Source organism: Mercenaria mercenaria, chromosome 18 (assembly GCF_021730395.1).
Source record: "Mercenaria mercenaria strain notata chromosome 18, MADL_Memer_1, whole genome shotgun sequence".
Classification (NCBI taxonomy): Eukaryota; Metazoa; Mollusca; class Bivalvia; order Venerida; family Veneridae; genus Mercenaria; species Mercenaria mercenaria.
The window spans coordinates 22473537-22490263 of record NC_069378.1 but is presented as its reverse complement, the minus strand read 5'-3'; the positions used below and the strand labels follow the sequence as shown (position 1 = coordinate 22490263).

General features: G+C 36.6%; 1 protein-coding gene across 1 annotated transcript; it reads left to right on the top strand.

Moving 5' to 3' along the window:
- Window positions 1-7994: 7994 nt before the first annotated feature.
- Window positions 7995-15836, top strand: LOC123538837 (phosphatidylethanolamine-binding protein homolog F40A3.3-like). Its single transcript, XM_045323240.2, has 5 exons — window positions 7995-8149; window positions 8662-8782; window positions 10460-10597; window positions 11159-11245; window positions 12576-15836. Exons 1-5 carry the CDS (start codon window positions 8081-8083, stop codon window positions 12710-12712), a joined length of 552 nt encoding a protein of 183 aa, XP_045179175.2. The 5' UTR covers window positions 7995-8080; the 3' UTR covers window positions 12713-15836.
- The last annotated feature ends 891 nt before the right edge of the window (window positions 15837-16727 follow it).

Genomic DNA, 16727 nt, shown 5'->3' with positions numbered 1-16727 from the left:
CCACATTAATGACCATATCTTCCTCAAACTTGGTCAGAATTTTTGTCTTGATGATCTTTGGGCCAAATTCGAATTTGTGTTATGTGGGGTCAAAAACTAGGTCATATGCTGAAATCACAGGAAAAGCTTGTTAACAGTCTAGAGGCCACATTTATGATCTTGTCTTTATGAAATTTGGTCAGAATGTTTATCTTGATAACCTCTGCGCCATGTTTAAATCTGGTTCATATGTAGTAAAAAACTATGTCACCCGGCTTGAACTTTGGATGACGTGCACAGTATTCCACACCAATCTTATAACTGACTTTCAATGACCGTGAATGTGACCTACTGACCTACTTTGTTGTTTGTTTTTAGCTCGACTATTCAAAGAATAGGTAGAGCTATTGGACTCGCACCCTTATTCACGATGAAATACTGACTTTCATTGCACACGTGGGGGTTATAGGAATGGTCTCCGTCCGTCCTTCCGTCTGTCCGTAACACTTTCTTGTCCGCTCCATATCTCCTAAACCCCTTAAAGGATTTTCATGAAACTTGGGTCAAATAATCACCTCATCAAGACGTTGTGCAGAACAAATGAGTCAGCTTTGTCGGCTCAAGGTCAAGGTCACAACTCAAGGTCAAATGTTTGAGCCTTCCGTTTTGTGTCCGCTCTGTATCTCCTAAACCCCTTGAAGGAATTTTATAAACCTTGGGTCAAATGATCACCTACTCAAGACGGTGTACAGAACCCATGAGTTGCGTCAGCCGTGCCGGCTCAATGTCAAGGTCACAACTTAGGGTCAAAGGTTTGAGCCTTCCATTTTGTGTCCGATCTGTATCTCTTAAACCCCTTGAAGGATTTTCATGAAACTTGGGCCAGATGATCGCCTCTTCAAGATGATGTGCAAAATTCATGAGTCAGTCATGTCAGTTCAAGGTCAAGGTCACAGCTCAAGGTCAAAAGTTTACCCTTTCATTATCCATAACAGTGTCGGGCGATTTAGCCGTCGTTCAGACTGCCTCGTTCACTTTAGAAATGTTTGGATAAGGTTTTGTATGTAAGCTGTTATCTCAGTACCCACTAATGAGAATGGCTTGAAACTTCACTGTCATGATCTGAAATGCACTGAGCAGGTCCCATAACTCTATTTTGCATTTTTAGCTCGAGTATTCGAAGAATAGTCTAGCTAGCCTACACCCTGGCCTAGGCGTCGGCATCACACCTTGATTAATGTTTTGCAAGTACATATGGCTATCATTTAAAGGCAAATAGCTTTGAACCTTTTCTTTTTTCTTTTTCTAGCTTAATTAACAACATCACTAGGTCAAGTCCCAAACCTCTGGCATGTATTTTGACCAAATTATGTCCCTTCTTTCTAAAACTAATGCAGATATTGAACTGAAGCTTCACATTTGTCTTTCGGGGTTATAAAACTAGGTGATAGCATCAAGTCCCATAACTCTGACATGCAATTTGGCCAAATTATGCCTCCATTTGGACTTAGAAAATCCTGGTTAATGTTTTGCGTGCAAGTACATATGGGTATCATTTAAAGACATATAACTTTGAATTTTCTTTTTTCTTTTTCTAGGTCAATTACCAACCTCACTAGGTCAAGTCCCATAACTCTGAAACACTGACATGTATATTAGCCAAAATTATGCCCCCTTTTGGACTTAGAAAATCCTGGTTAAAGTTTTACATGTAAGTTACTATCTCCAAAACTAATGCAGATGTTTAATTGAAACTTCACATGTGTCTTCGGGGTTATGAAACTAGGCGATAGTATAATCCCATAACTCTGACATGCATATTGGCCAAATTATAACCCCTTTTGGATTTAGAAAATCCTGGTTAAAGTTTTGTGTGCAAGTACATATGGCTATTATTTAAAGGTATCTAGCTTTGAAACTTATTTGTTTCTTTTTCTGGGTCAGTTATCAACCTCACTGGGTCATGTCCCATAACTCTAAAACTAATGCAGATATTGCTTTGAAACTTCACTTGTGTTATGAAATTAGGTGATAGCACCAGGTCTAATAACTCTGAAGTGCATTTTGGCCAAATTATATCCCCTTTTGGACTTAGAAAATCCTGGTTAAAGTTTTGCGTGCAAGTCGTATAGCTATTACTTAAAGGCATATAGATTTGAAACTATTTTTATTTGTTTTCTAGTTACCAACCTCACTGGGCCAAGTCCCATAACTTTTACATGTATTTTGGGGAAATTATTCACCTTTTGGACTTAAAACATCTGGTTAAAGTTTCGTGTGCAAGTTACTATCTGCAAAACAAATGCAGATAATAAATTGAAACTTCACATGTGTCTTTGGGGTTATAAAACTAGTTGATTGCATCAAGTCCCATATCTTATAATATTTAATACGGATTTCAGTACTCATCTTGAATAGCCTTAAAGTAGTAAGTAGAAAATTAAGTGTACAAGCAAAAACAAGTACCCATCCTTTTTAGGGTAGCAGACCACCAGACTGAAATTTCAAATACCTTAAAATTGTAATACCCTCAACTTAGATATTTTATATGTAGCATTGTATAGTGGGTCTCTTCTAAGTTTGTTTTAAACGGGCCCACTTCACATACAAAGACTTATTTCAGGACTAACCTCAAGCCTTTCAGATTAGATAGTTTGTCCAAATCATGTCCCTAAAATCAAATTATCTGTTACTTGTTCTAAAAAGACATCTTTTACAACCTTGGTCTGTGACAAGTGTGCAATAATCATAAATGGAATAAAAGACACAAACATCGAAAATGAAACCACTGCTATCGTACTTTTTAAAACTGCACCCTGCTTTTTTGAGCGCTACAATAACACTCATAATATAAAACTCCAGAGGTAACATTTTCTACTTGATCTTCATAAAACTTTGTCAAAATTTTTGTCTCTATGAAATCAAGGCCAAATTAGATTTAACTTATCAGTGGTTAGAAATAGGTCAGGTGAGTGATAGAATTAGGTCAGGTGAGCGATACAGGGCCTTCAGGGCCCTCTTCTTTGTTTCTTCACCTTGATAGATATACATGAATAAACAATTAATAAGGTGCTTATCCGGTAGCGAAAAGCAGCCCCTGCTGCTGCTCGATGCTCTCACGATCGGTGTATGGGGCGCATAAAACGCACACTGACCGCAAGATTAGCGCACATATACAGGACGAACAACGCTCAATTAACGGATATCACCGTACAAGTAACGGAATTGTACCGCGTAAAACGTAAGCGCAAACCATAAGAAACTGACAAAACGTTCGTGTCAGTTATCCTCCGTTGAACATACGTTACATCCGTTGCATGTCCGGCATTAGTCCGGTCGTGAATCTTGTGCGAACGGGTGCGAACCGGACAAGTACAGAATAAGGAACGCTCGGGTGACGAACAAAACGCATATCAGCGCATTGCTACCGTTCATCTAACGGACAACTGCGTCCGGTGGTGTACGTTAATTTTGAACATGCTCAAAACCTTCCACCGGATGGAACGAACATCGCCGGACAAGGAGGACAGGCTCCGCATGAGAAACGGAAAAAGAACGGATTGAAAATTTTGTTAAACGTTGGTCGTCCGTTAACGCTATACGGTGTAGTGTGACTGAGACTTAAATCTTGTCATTTATGTGAGCTGTAGGATCAAAAATATAGTTTATTAGGGTTTAAAGTTTCAAGGTGTAGGTCATATGAGGGTCAAGTTTATTTAATTATACATAATTTCGATGAAAAAGTTCCAGGTCAGGTTTAACAATCATTTCAATGCACATGATGAAAGGAAATATGTCTAATTATATATCTTTGAAAAGCTCAGATTGCCAGCTTTCTAATGTAGTATAACTTTAGAAAATCGGAAGAGAAACTATGACACACTGGCAGTGTAAAAAAGCATTTTCTATAGACTTTTAGCGTAAAGTAACGTTAATGTTAATTTGGATCTAATATCTCTATTATCTATATTCCCTTTCTGAATATTTGTGTTTTTAATGAAAAAGACACTGTATTTCTCATTGATATTATTATAGTAAATAGCCGATACAGGGTTGCCTTATCCAGCTCGTCAGTGTGTTTCCAAACACCTGATGGGTTTAGTCAAAGCAGACTTTCTAGTATATATTGTAACATGGATGCAAATGGCTTGAATGTTATACTGTTTCATGGAGTGACTTGAACTGTTGCAGCGGAGTGGTTTAGCGCACATCAAATGCGGGTTTCAATCTCTCTGTGCTGTCAACGCTTTGGTTATTATACGTAGCATCATCATTATACGAACTGAACAGAGCTGTTTGTCATTTTGAGCCGCGCCATGAGAAAACCAACATAGTGGCTTTGCGACCAGGATCCATACTGTTCGCTAACAGTTTCTCTAATTGCAATAGGCTTTGAAAGCGAAAAGCGTGGATCCTGACCAGACTGCGCGGATGCGCAGACAGGTCTGGATCCATGCTGGTCGCAAACCCACTATGTTGGTTTTCACATGGCGCGGCTCATTTTATGTTTTCAGCAAATCCCTCTACATTTTGTAGGTCATCATGTGAATGTGTTGTGCAATATTAATGCTACAAATTCGCCTATCACCTTTCTGTCACCGTTCAAAAGGAAAATCATTTTTGTCTGTTTTCAAGTAACAAGTAAAATATTGTATTTCGTGAATGAGGAATGTGTTATGCAGCTATTTAGTAGCTAATTAAAGCAGCTAAAATATAATAGCAATTGGTTCTCATTGATTAAAAGATTGGAACTAAAAGCATGCAGATGTACATTACAGTGTGTAAATATAAAAAAGAAGCAATGTTCATAAATTATCAAAAACATAAATCGAAACAACAACGGGAAACAATCCTAGATTTCATAAACTGTTTTAAGGACACGTCACGGCTGAGATAGTTTAGCATTATTACAATACACAGTCGGTGTTGAAATTTTGTTTTCAATACATGTGCTCATTAGATAAATCCTCAATATCTATGTGAAAATAAGGGATGTGTTTTGTATGATTGCAACACTGTGAGTTGCTCCAATTACTGACAAATGACTGAAACAATAGGAATTCGTACGAGAGATGGACAGACAAAACGACAGTGAGGTAACAATATATTCTTTTCTTGTTTTAATGTATGAGTTGTAAGCTACAATATAGAAAACCCACTTTATGAAAACCAAACTGGAAGTTAGAAATAACAGAAACAATTAATTAGGTCACGAGTCATTATATACCATGTCATTAGTTTTCACGAGCTGTCAAAATTATTTTTATCTCTCTTTTCTGCAAATGCATTGTTTTTGTAAGTACTTTGGACGGATAACTTACTTTACATTCCACATTAATATTTGCGCTTGAACTTGCTTTGTTGTGCTCACCGACGTCACATATGAATGTCTATTGTTTTAGTTTATTGTCTGTTATAAAGGTACCAAATCTCAATATTAAGATATAAGAATTGTTCCTTTCCCGTAGACAAAGGAAACTATTTTGTTGAGTCATAATATAACGGTTTTTGGAATGAACTGAATATTCTTTGTTTTTTTGTTTTTTTTTTGTGTGTGTGTGTTTTATTTTGTGTTATTCACTGGAAATTGTGACATCACCTTAAATACAGTATTTTCAGTCTCATACACATGCATTTAAATTTATGCATACAACATGAAATTTATGCATATAACATGAAATGACATATATGATACGTATGGCCATTTTTGCTATCAAATTATAAGAGACTTTTACATCATGCATTTAATAACTGTTACAACAAATATAGTTGAAAGAAAGATTTACCTTGATACCACAGCGCAACATACCCAAAGTTTATAAGAAGTACCAAAACTGGTAGTTTTGTCTGTAGAAACAATACATACACGTCATAATGAAACAAGCGCAAACAGCTATTTACTTGTTTATTAATTTTAAACACTCATTAAGGGGCCTACGTGGCTGAGTGGTAAAAGTCGCTGACTTCAAATCACTTGCCCCTCAACGATGTGGGTTCGAGCCTCATTCGGGGCGTTGAATTCTTCATGTGAGGAAGCCATCCAGCTGACTCATGGAAGATCGATGGTTCTACCCAGGTGCCCGCTCGTGATGAAATAATGCACGGAGGGGCACCTGGGGTCTTCCTCCACCATTAAAGCAGAAGCCGCCGTATGACCTATCATGTGTCGGTGCGACGTTAAATCCAACAAAGAAAAAAAATACATTTATTAAGATATTTGTTGTTTTTTTCTCCACTATCCCTGAAGCCAATATAACTATGGCATGAAAAGTCAACTTATAAATTTATCAACACAGAAAAAGTGCTCTTAAAATGTCGAACATATCTAAATATAAAAAGTATTTCGTAAAGATACGAGAAATCTGGTGTACATAATTTTACCAAATTTTGAACTATATAAGCTAGAACTGGGATAAAAAATACTAAACCCAAACATGACACCAACTCCTTCTTTTTTTCTTTTAAATATTTCACCCCACCCACAAAAGTATTTTTTTTTTCATTACCCACCCACCTAAAAGAACGTTTTCTTCTTTCTTACACAGCATATTGCACAATGTTATAAACAGTTCCGTAATTAATTTTCTTAAAATTCAATAATTGGTTATCTACTATACAGATAGCAGGATTAATAACAAGAGCTGTCCGTAAGTGAGCGCTGTCGACTTTTCTCAGTGCTTGACTCTGATGCCCTTACGCATATTTTTGACTAAATCAAGGTCCATAAGGTTCAGCGGAGTAAACTCCATTCATAAACACTTTTTGAGATGTAAACCCCTGGTGCACAAACGCTCACATTCTGAATAGTATTCCTGTATGGTTTTATGTCTCTATGTCAAATACTTTGAGTATCTTTAACCACATTTTTACTGTAAAGGGCCAGAACACTGATCTTACAAAATATATCCTTTGAAATCTAAAATAAAACCCCAGGTGTACAATTTCACATTAATCCCCCCACCCCCGTTACACACACAAAAGAAAACCCGGGGGTCACAAAAATATATTGAGCCGGACAACGTTCGGCGGAGTGATATTTGACAGGGAGCCTTAACAAAGTTTGTCTTTCTCTTGCTTCGTCACAATGAAATAACAAAATTGCACAAATCAGCCACCATAAAAAAGACATGCGATACTTTTGTTGATTTTCTTTTACCCTAATCTACGTTTGACAGGTTCCGATATTACTTTCAAAATACTATGTGTAACAGATTGAAATTATTTCAGTCCTGATTGGAAAATAGAATCCGAGACCTCTTACTAGTAGACTAAATATGGATACTTTACCACGCTAGCTCAAACAGCAAGGCAGTATAATACACCTTATTCTCTACAACATAAACACCCTCCATATCCGAATTCGTCCTAGAATTGAGTTAAAACCTATTTGTGGGTGTTCCAAGGTGTCTTTTCGCATCAGCTCTTTAGTTATTCATCTTTAGCGTCATATATATATATATATATACATATAGCAGACTGAACATATTTCAGAACCCAGGACCTCTCATACTTAAAGCAAACACGTCGCTATAAAAGCTAACTGATATAGCAAGGCCGTCTTAAAGCATTTCTGGGTCTGATTTTCCATTATTTTCGCCTTCGACTAAGCAAGTTTAGACATTTGGCAGACTTGTCAATTAAAACAATAATCTGTTTTGTAGAAATTGCATACAGCCATGCCCCTTCCAACATGTCCCCTTCAAAACCCGCTGCACCTCCCCAACAACACACACGTGCCTCTTCCACCCCGCCCCAACTCCCCCACAACACACATTTACAGATGCCCTTCCCATCCCGCCCCACCTACTCCCATAACACACGCTAACACATGTCCCTGCCCCCCTACCCCAACAACACAAACTAACATGACCACCCCGCCCCACAACACACACTAACACATACCTCTGCCACCTCGCCCAACCTCCCTCTACAACACACACTTACACACACACTGCTATCTACTTTAAAGCATTGTGCAAATCTATGTAAATATTGAAACGCGATTAATTCAATTTCATGTACTTTGTGTACTTAAAAAGTTATAATCTAGTACGCATCGAATTTATATATTATAACTACCGGACTGTACAAAACTAAGATCATGGCTGAATTTAAAGATAGTGGACTAGTGCCTGACGTTATTGACGAAGCACCTCCTGCAGTTTTAAAGGTAAGAATTGAAGTATTGTATTCAAAATAAGTCAAGTTAAGATATTATTGTTTGTTTATAAAAATAAGTATGTATTTAAGTTAATGTATATACGGCGGTCGTGTACCAAGATTCTTTGTCGATATTGCTCTAGGGCGTAGTTTCAGCTCTAAGAGGTTTAGAGTAAAACAAAATGCTATCCAAATTATTGGTCAAATTATTTGACCTCTGCGTGTTATATACACAACTCCCTAATTCCTGCCACGTTCTTTTCTTATAAGTAAACATTAATTAATAAAAAAATAACATTACCTAGGGGGAAAATATCGAAGGTTTAAAAAGTCAGATTCTAGTCTAAAAGAAATATTGATAAATCATCTAGTTGCTAGTATATAGTCAAGGTATTATGCCTCATATACTTCAGATAGGCGTTTTAAAATGCCGTCTTTATTTTACTAGCTGTACAAAAAGAATGTGATTTCCCTTTGAATGTATAGGGATTATTTGATAAATTCACAAATCATTTATTTCAGGTACAGTTTGGAGCCACGGAACTACGTGTAGGAGAAACGAAAACTCCAACAGAGGTCAAGGACACACCTTTGGTGACAATTGAGCAGAATCCGGAGGAATACTATACACTTCTATGCCATGGTAAGATTTAGTGTTAACAGAAGTGTAAATTCAAGCAATACCTGCAGACTGAGTCTCGCGAAATATTTCTCAAATCTCTATCGTTTAACATCGAACTGCATCTGCGTCACTTTTAGGTTAGGCTAAATTGTGTGTAAAAATCCCATATTTTGAATGTCTTCAGCTAGGATGTTTGTTGAATCTTACTCGTACACGTGCAAGTGTAAAATCCAAATTTTTATCTATAGCAAAGAAAATAATCTGAGCCGTGCCATGAGAAAACCAACATAGTGGCTTTACGACCAGCATGGACCCAGACCAGCCTGCGCATCCGCGCAGTCTGGTCAGGATCCATGTTGTTCGCTTTTAAAGCCTGTTGGAATTGGAGAAACTGTTAGCGAACAGCATGGATCCTGACCAGACTGCGCGTATGCGCAGGCTGGTCTGAACCATGCTGGTAGCAAAGCCACTATGTTGGTTTTCTCATGACACGGCTCAATTATTGCCATTGCTTAATCCACATGTTTGATCCATATGTCGAATCAGCATGCTTGTAATAAATGTCGAGACCAAATGCTTCATTTCGCATGCTTGGCATACTTGTTGAGCAGCGCATGCTTTGCATACATGTCGAGTCCGCATGCTTTACATACTTTCGAACCCAAATACTTGACATACATGTCGTCTCCGCATGCTTGACAAACATATTCAAGTCTGCATGATTGACATGCATGCCGAGCCCGCATGCTTGACACATATGTCGAGCCCGCATACTTGACATACATCTCCTTTTCATACATGTCGATTCCGTGTACCTTACACACATGTCGAGCCCGTACACTTGACTTACATGTCGAGCCTGCATACCCGATATACATGTCGATTCCGCGTGCTTGACATACTTTCCGAACCCACATACTTGACATACATGTCGATTCCCCGTGCTTGACACACATGTTGAGATGTATACTTGACATACATGTTGAGCCCGCATATTTGATACACATGCCGAGCCCGCATACATTACATACATGTCGAGCCCGCATATTTGGCATAAATGTCGAGCCCGCATACTTGACATACATGTTGATTCGGCGTGCTCTACATACCTATCGATTCGGCGTGTTTAACACACATGTCGATTCCACATACTTGACATATATGTCGAACCTATATACTTGACAAACAATGCGAGCACGCATACCTGACAAACATGTCGATTCCGCATGCTTGACATCGATGTCGATTCCGGGTGCTTGACAGACATGTCGATTCCCCATACTTAACAAACATGTCGAGCCCACATACTCGACAAACATGTCGATTTGGCATACTTGACAAACATGTCGATTCCGCGTGCTTAACTTACATTTTGATTCCAGGTGCTTGGAACACATGTCGATTCTGCATACTTGATAAACATGTCGATTCCGCATGCTTGACATACATGTCCATTCCGCGTGCTTGACATAATTGTCTATCCCGCATGCTTGACATACTTCTCAAGTCCATGTGCTTGACATACTTGCCGAGCCCGCATGCCTGACATACTTCTCAAGCCTGCATGCTTGACATACGTACGAGTCTGAATGCTTGACATACTTGCCGAGGTAGCATGCTTGAAATACATGCCGAGCCCGCATAATTGACACAAATATTTCATTGCATTTATTAGTATTTTATCTATTATCTAATTAGATCCGGATGCACCTTCTCGGGCAGATCCAAAGTTCGGAGAGTTCCAGCATTGGCTAGTGATGAACATCACCGGAAACGATATGAAAACTGGTGAAGAATTAACAGCTTACATCGGATCTGGAGCACCTAAAGGAACTGGTATTATACATAACCTACGTTATTAAATATTGTTAAATGTCAAAATGTTATTAATTTTAGTCGTATTAGTATACATGTGGGTAGTCCTTTTAGTCATATTCAGTTCGCAATTAAAAGAAAAAAAACAAAAGCAAAAAAAACAACAACTATAAACTGAAGACTAGCTGAAAGACATCAGTACCACCTTTGGCCAATCCAGGTATTAAATAAATAAGACCATGATAGAAACTTAGTCGAATTAATGGCATGTTCTTTTTATTTATTTTCGTACAGAATATGTTCGTCTGAAGTGCCGTAGTGTTTAAATATCAAAAATCTCATGAAAATAATGCATTTTACTTCTAGTCATAGAGAAATCATACATAATTACAGCAGCCTCAAAGTTAAATTAAAAGATAATCAACAGCTTAGTCACCTGTTAAAGTTACTGGATCTTGGTCTCCTATTTTTTTCCTAGTAAATAAATCATTAAAACACAAACAGTTAAAATGGTGACAATTTTAGGTTAATAATACAAATGGGTTTTGAATGTCCTCTAAATGCAGCCATTAATGATTTCAGGTTTGCACAGATACGCATTTTTACTGTACAAGCAAAACAACGGCAGAATAGACACAAACGAATTACCAAGGATACCCAACATTACAGGTATATTAATCCTTAACTTGCTGAATTTTTATAATGAACTTTAAATTTGGACAGTACCATTAACTGTTAAAATGGGTGTTTACCAAAAAGATACTGACTGAATGGCGAACAGTGCAGATCATGATCAGACTGCACGGATTAGCAGGCTGATCATGATCTACACCAGTCGCAAAGGCAGAATCAGTTGTGTCGAGCGTGGTAAAGGTAAAAATATACTATACTTCAAGGGTTCGGCCAGTTAGTGCAGAAAGTACAGAGTAAGACTATAAATAATTAGGTGACAGTGAGGATTTCTAAGATGAAAATATTCTAAGCAGAAAACATGCTTGAATATATATGCCATTCACCTCAGAATAACGTCTTAAATGGGAAACCATGTGATCGCTGGTAAAAAATCCAAGTATTGGTCATCGGTACATGCTGTTGAAAATAGTGTATAAATTCTATCAAGACAAAAATGCGTCAGTGTTTCTAAATTACTTCTATCTCCGAAACTTAGGTTGTTGTGGGAGCCTTACCAGTGCTAAAGTGGGTTTATGGGAGGAAGTTACCCACCCACAATTCGGCTTTAGGAAACATAGATTATGCCTACATAATATAGCCATAACAATCAGAATATTTTAACTTTTACCCTGCTAAATTCCTAAAATGGACTTGCCCATCATTCAGTTCGGGCAGCACCACTTATTATTCAAAGGATTGTTCACTGAATTTACTGACTGAATAGCGAACACTGCAGACCATGATCAGCCTGAACGGACGGACATGCAGACCGATCATGGTCTGCGCTGGTTGCAAAAGCAAACCACTTGCCGCCTAAAGTCATTTCACCGAAAACTAATTTTAAAACATAAAAGCTTCTCATTGCAATAAATATGATGCTGGTCAGACACTTCCGTCGATTTTTTATTGACTTGTGTTGCAAAAATTAACCCCCTTCTTTCAAAACATATGCTGTCCAATGCGGTATAGTTCACATTAAATAACCTTTCAGACATAAAAGCTGTTTATGACACAGTTTTAACTTTTCTAGATTTTATATTTCTTTTCTTCAAACACACCTATCCTTTATGACTAATGACATTTAAAAGCAATGTTCCCACTGACACCTCCTGTTTTAAGTGACAAATAAAAAATAACTTTAGTTCGCACCGGCACTTCTGAATTTGTTTCTTGATTTGTGACAGTAAAATTGACTGTTTATATAATCAGCCATTTTCCCATTGAAAAGTACAGGCCTCCTTGTATATATGTCAAGCAAATAAATAATCGAGCTTGAGCTTATGAAAGTACGTGCAATTTTTATTAAGTTTTCACCTATATTTTGCAGCACAGGGCAGACGCCTCCAAAAAGCAAGGGACATTGCAAAACATTATGAGTTACAGCTGGTTGCCGGCAACTTCTATCTTGCAGAGTGGGATGAATATGTGCCGACGTTACATGCTCAAATGGGACTTGGAAAATGAACCCTTTTTACCAAATGTTGAATTGTGACAAAAAAGCAAACTCATAATTATGTAATAGTTTTATTAGCTCGACTATACGAAGTATAAGGAGAGCTATCCTACTTGCCCCGGCGTCGGCGTCGGCGTCGGCGTCTTTCCGCGTCCCCACCTTGGTTAAAGTTTTGGTGCACTTTCTCTTTTTTTCAAAATATCTCTGTAATTACTTGATGGATTTGATTCAAACTTGAAATACTTATTCCTCATCATCATCCACATCATCTGACATAAGGGCCATAACTCTGGCACCAATATTTCATGAATTATCCCCCCTTTTCACTTAGATATCATGTTAAAGTTTTGATGCACTTTCACTCTATCTCTGTTATTACTGAATGGATTTGATTCAAACTTAAAATAGTTGTTCAACATCATCACCCACATCATATGACACAAGGTGCATAACTCTGGCACCATTTTTTCATGAATTATTTCCCCTTTTACTTAGAATTTCAGGTTAAAGTTTGGTGCACTTTCACTCTACCTCTGTTATTACTGAATGGATATGATTCAAACTTAAAATAGTTGTTCAGCATCATCACCCACATCATATGACACAAGATGCATAACTCTGGCACCATTTTTTCATGAATTATTCCCCCTTTTTACTTAGAATTTCAGGTTAAAGTTTTGGTGCACTTTCACTCTACCTCTGTTATTACTGAATGGATATGATTCAAACTTAAAATAGTTGTTCAGCATCATCACCCACATCATATGACACTAGATGCATAACTCTGGCACCATTTTTTCATGAATTATTCCCCCTTTTTACTTAGAATTTCAGGTTAAAGTTTTGGTGCAGTTTCAATCTACCTCTGTTATTACTGAATGGATATGATTCAAACTTAAAATAGTTGTTCAGCATCATCACCCACATCATATGACACAAGATGCATAACTCTGGCACAATTTTTCATGAATGATTCCCCTTTTTACTTAAAATTTCAGGTTAAAGTTTTATGCACTTTCACTCTATCTCTGATATTACTGAATGGATCTGATTCAAACTTAAACAATTGTTCAACATCATTACCCTTATCATATGATGCAAGGTGCATAATTCTGGGACCAATTTTGCATGAATTATTTCCCCTTTTTACTTAGAATTTTAGGTTAAAGTTTTGATGCACTTTCACTCTGTCTCTGTTATTACTGAATGGATTTGATTCAAACTTAAAATAGTTGTTCAACATCATCACCCACACCATATGACGCAAGGTGCATAACTCTGGCACCAGTTTTTTTTATTAATTATTCCCCCTTTTTACTTAGAATTTTAGGTGAAAGGTTTTATGCACTTTCACTCTGTCTCTGTTATTACTGAATGTATTTGATTCAAACTTAAAATAGTTGTTCAACATCATCACCCACACTATATGACACAAGCTGCACAACTCTGGCACCAATATTTAATGACTTATGCCCCTTTTGCTTAGGATATACTTATATAGTGTTTTGATACATTTTGTCTTTACCTCTCTTATTACTTTAAGTTGATATTTTTGACATAGACTCAGGCTATTGTGCAATATCTTCATCCACAATTGGAGTCATTAAACACTCCAGTGACAGCTCTAGTTTCCTCAGATGTGCCCAGTTTCACTATCCAGCATCGAAATAGTCGAGCACGCTGTCTCCTGTGACAGCTCTTGTTTATTATTGTATGGCAAGATTTTTGTCATACTGTATAATACCTGCACCACCGAAGCGTTTATTTGCACTGTGTTACAAGAAACATAATTAGATTACACGTCACGAGAGAAAGTCTTCTGAAGGAACAGTTTTAGAATAACCCTCATTGGAGCGAATATTAGAATGTTTCAAAGGACATATTGCAAATATTTTATTATTTTATTAATACCTAGTCTTCAAAAATGCCTTAAGTCTATAATTAAGCTTAACACGATTATCTATCAGTATTGGTTCTCAGTAATTTAATTAGGTATTAACTATTAGAGCAATTATAGAAAATAGAAAAGTACTTCTAATCTGGACATAGACGTGCTAATTTGTATCTGTAATTATCAATATTGCATCCTTATGTTATGTCTCAGTATTGTTTTTAGCTCACCTGAGCAATGCTGATCTTCATGAAATTTGGTTAGAATGATAACCTTGATGAAATCTAGGCCAAGTTTGAAAATGGGTCATCTGAGGTCAAAAACTAGGTCACTAGGTTGAGTCAAAGAAAAACATTGTGTATGCGATAGAGGCTGTATTTTTCAATTGAGCTTCATGTACTTTTGTCAGAATGATTGCCTTGAAGATGGACAAGTTAGAAAATAGGTCATCTGGGGTCAAAAACTAAGTAACTAGGTCAAATCAAAGAAAACCCTTGTGTACGTGATAGAGGCTGTATTTTTCAATTGATCTTCATGAAATTTTGTCAGAATGATTACCTTCATAAAATCTAGGTTATGTTGGAATATAGATTATCTGGGTTCAAACAGTAGGTCACTAGGTCAAGTCAAAGAAAAGCTTTGTGTATACGATAGAGGCTGTATTTTTCAATTGATCTTCATGAAAGTTGCTCAGTATGATTGCCTTCATGAAATCTAGGTCATGTTTGAATATGGTTCATCTGGAGTTTAAAATTAGGTCACTAGGTCATATCAAAGAAAATACTTGTTTAAACCCAAGAGACCACATTTTTGGTCCAATCCTAATGAAAATTGGCCAGAATATTTATTTTCATGAAATCACTAGGTCAAACATGTTTAAACTGTTATGGTATGTTTCTCAGGTGAGCGACCTATGGCCATCTTGGCCCTCTTGATTATTGAATGCTTCGAAAACATTCAAACAGTTACTGTTATTGGGGCCTTGCTCAAGTAAAATAATACAAGTTTGGCATTTTGATCAAGACAATTGAGAATAGTGGCAACATGTTTGTCTGGCATTTTCTCTTATTGCGCCTTTGTTTTCAAATCAGCTAGATTTTACAACAATGCATGTGTTATGTATGTGACATGTATTGTATGTGACACTTGTATATCTTAGGACTCTCTATGTATGCATGTATTCTTAATTGACAATTTTAAGAAGATACATTTTACTGTCTTGTAACTCCAAATGTATTTTAAATCTATATTTTAAATCTGTATACCGGTATCTATTCCTGGAGATTATTTGTGTAATAAGTACTAGTGTCAATATCTAAATATTCTCCTTTCTCTCTCATTTATTTTCTGTATGCAATACATAGCTGTTTGTAATATTGAACAGATGCTTACACATTTTCTATATGTAATACGCACATAGCTGTTTGTAATATTGAACAGATGCTTACACATTTTCTATATGCAATACGCACATAGTTGTTTGTAATATTGAACAGATGCTTACACATTTTCTGTATGCAATACGCACATAGCTGTTTGTAATATTGAACAGATGCTTACACATTTTCTATATTACAATACAATTGAAAATGGAAGAACAACTTCAAACTGGTTTTTAATTTATTTCCAATGCCTTCATCAGGGGTATAATGTTAACAATCAATAACGTTGATGACGTCATGTAGAACATGACGTCATAACAACGATGTCAAAACGTATGCAACAGCATGGCGTAATTTAACGTTCAAAAACATTATACATATAATACAGAAATGCACACTGTAAAGGATCTGTGAAGATACATTATTTCCAGAGAAAATGCAAATAGCAAAAAGAATATTAAAAGTCTAGAAAAAACATGAACATTTATAATGCTTATTACTGTATTTTATATATAAAAATAGTCTATAGAATTGACTGATTATACAGAGAAAAATGTAAGAAATGTAAAACAAAAAGATTAAAAATCTTAAATTAATTATTAGTACAAATATTTTGAGTTCATTCCATTTGGATAAACTGTGTCTAACTTATGCATCCAGTAAGTCTCCCTCAGAAGACATTTCCAATCAGGCATGAATGAAAAGTCATCAATTGTGTGAAGGTTGGAATTAAAATGTTTTCTATATGTAATA

Coding starts and splice junctions, on each gene's coding strand:
- LOC123538837 (XM_045323240.2), top strand. CDS start 8,081: ATGGCTGAATTTAAAGATAGTGGACTAGTGCCTGACGTTATTGACGAA. Junction 8,150..8,661: donor CACCTCCTGCAGTTTTAAAG/GTAAGAATTGAA, acceptor CATTTATTTCAG/GTACAGTTTGGAGCCACGGA. Junction 10,598..11,158: donor TGGAGCACCTAAAGGAACTG/GTATTATACATA, acceptor TAATGATTTCAG/GTTTGCACAGATACGCATTT.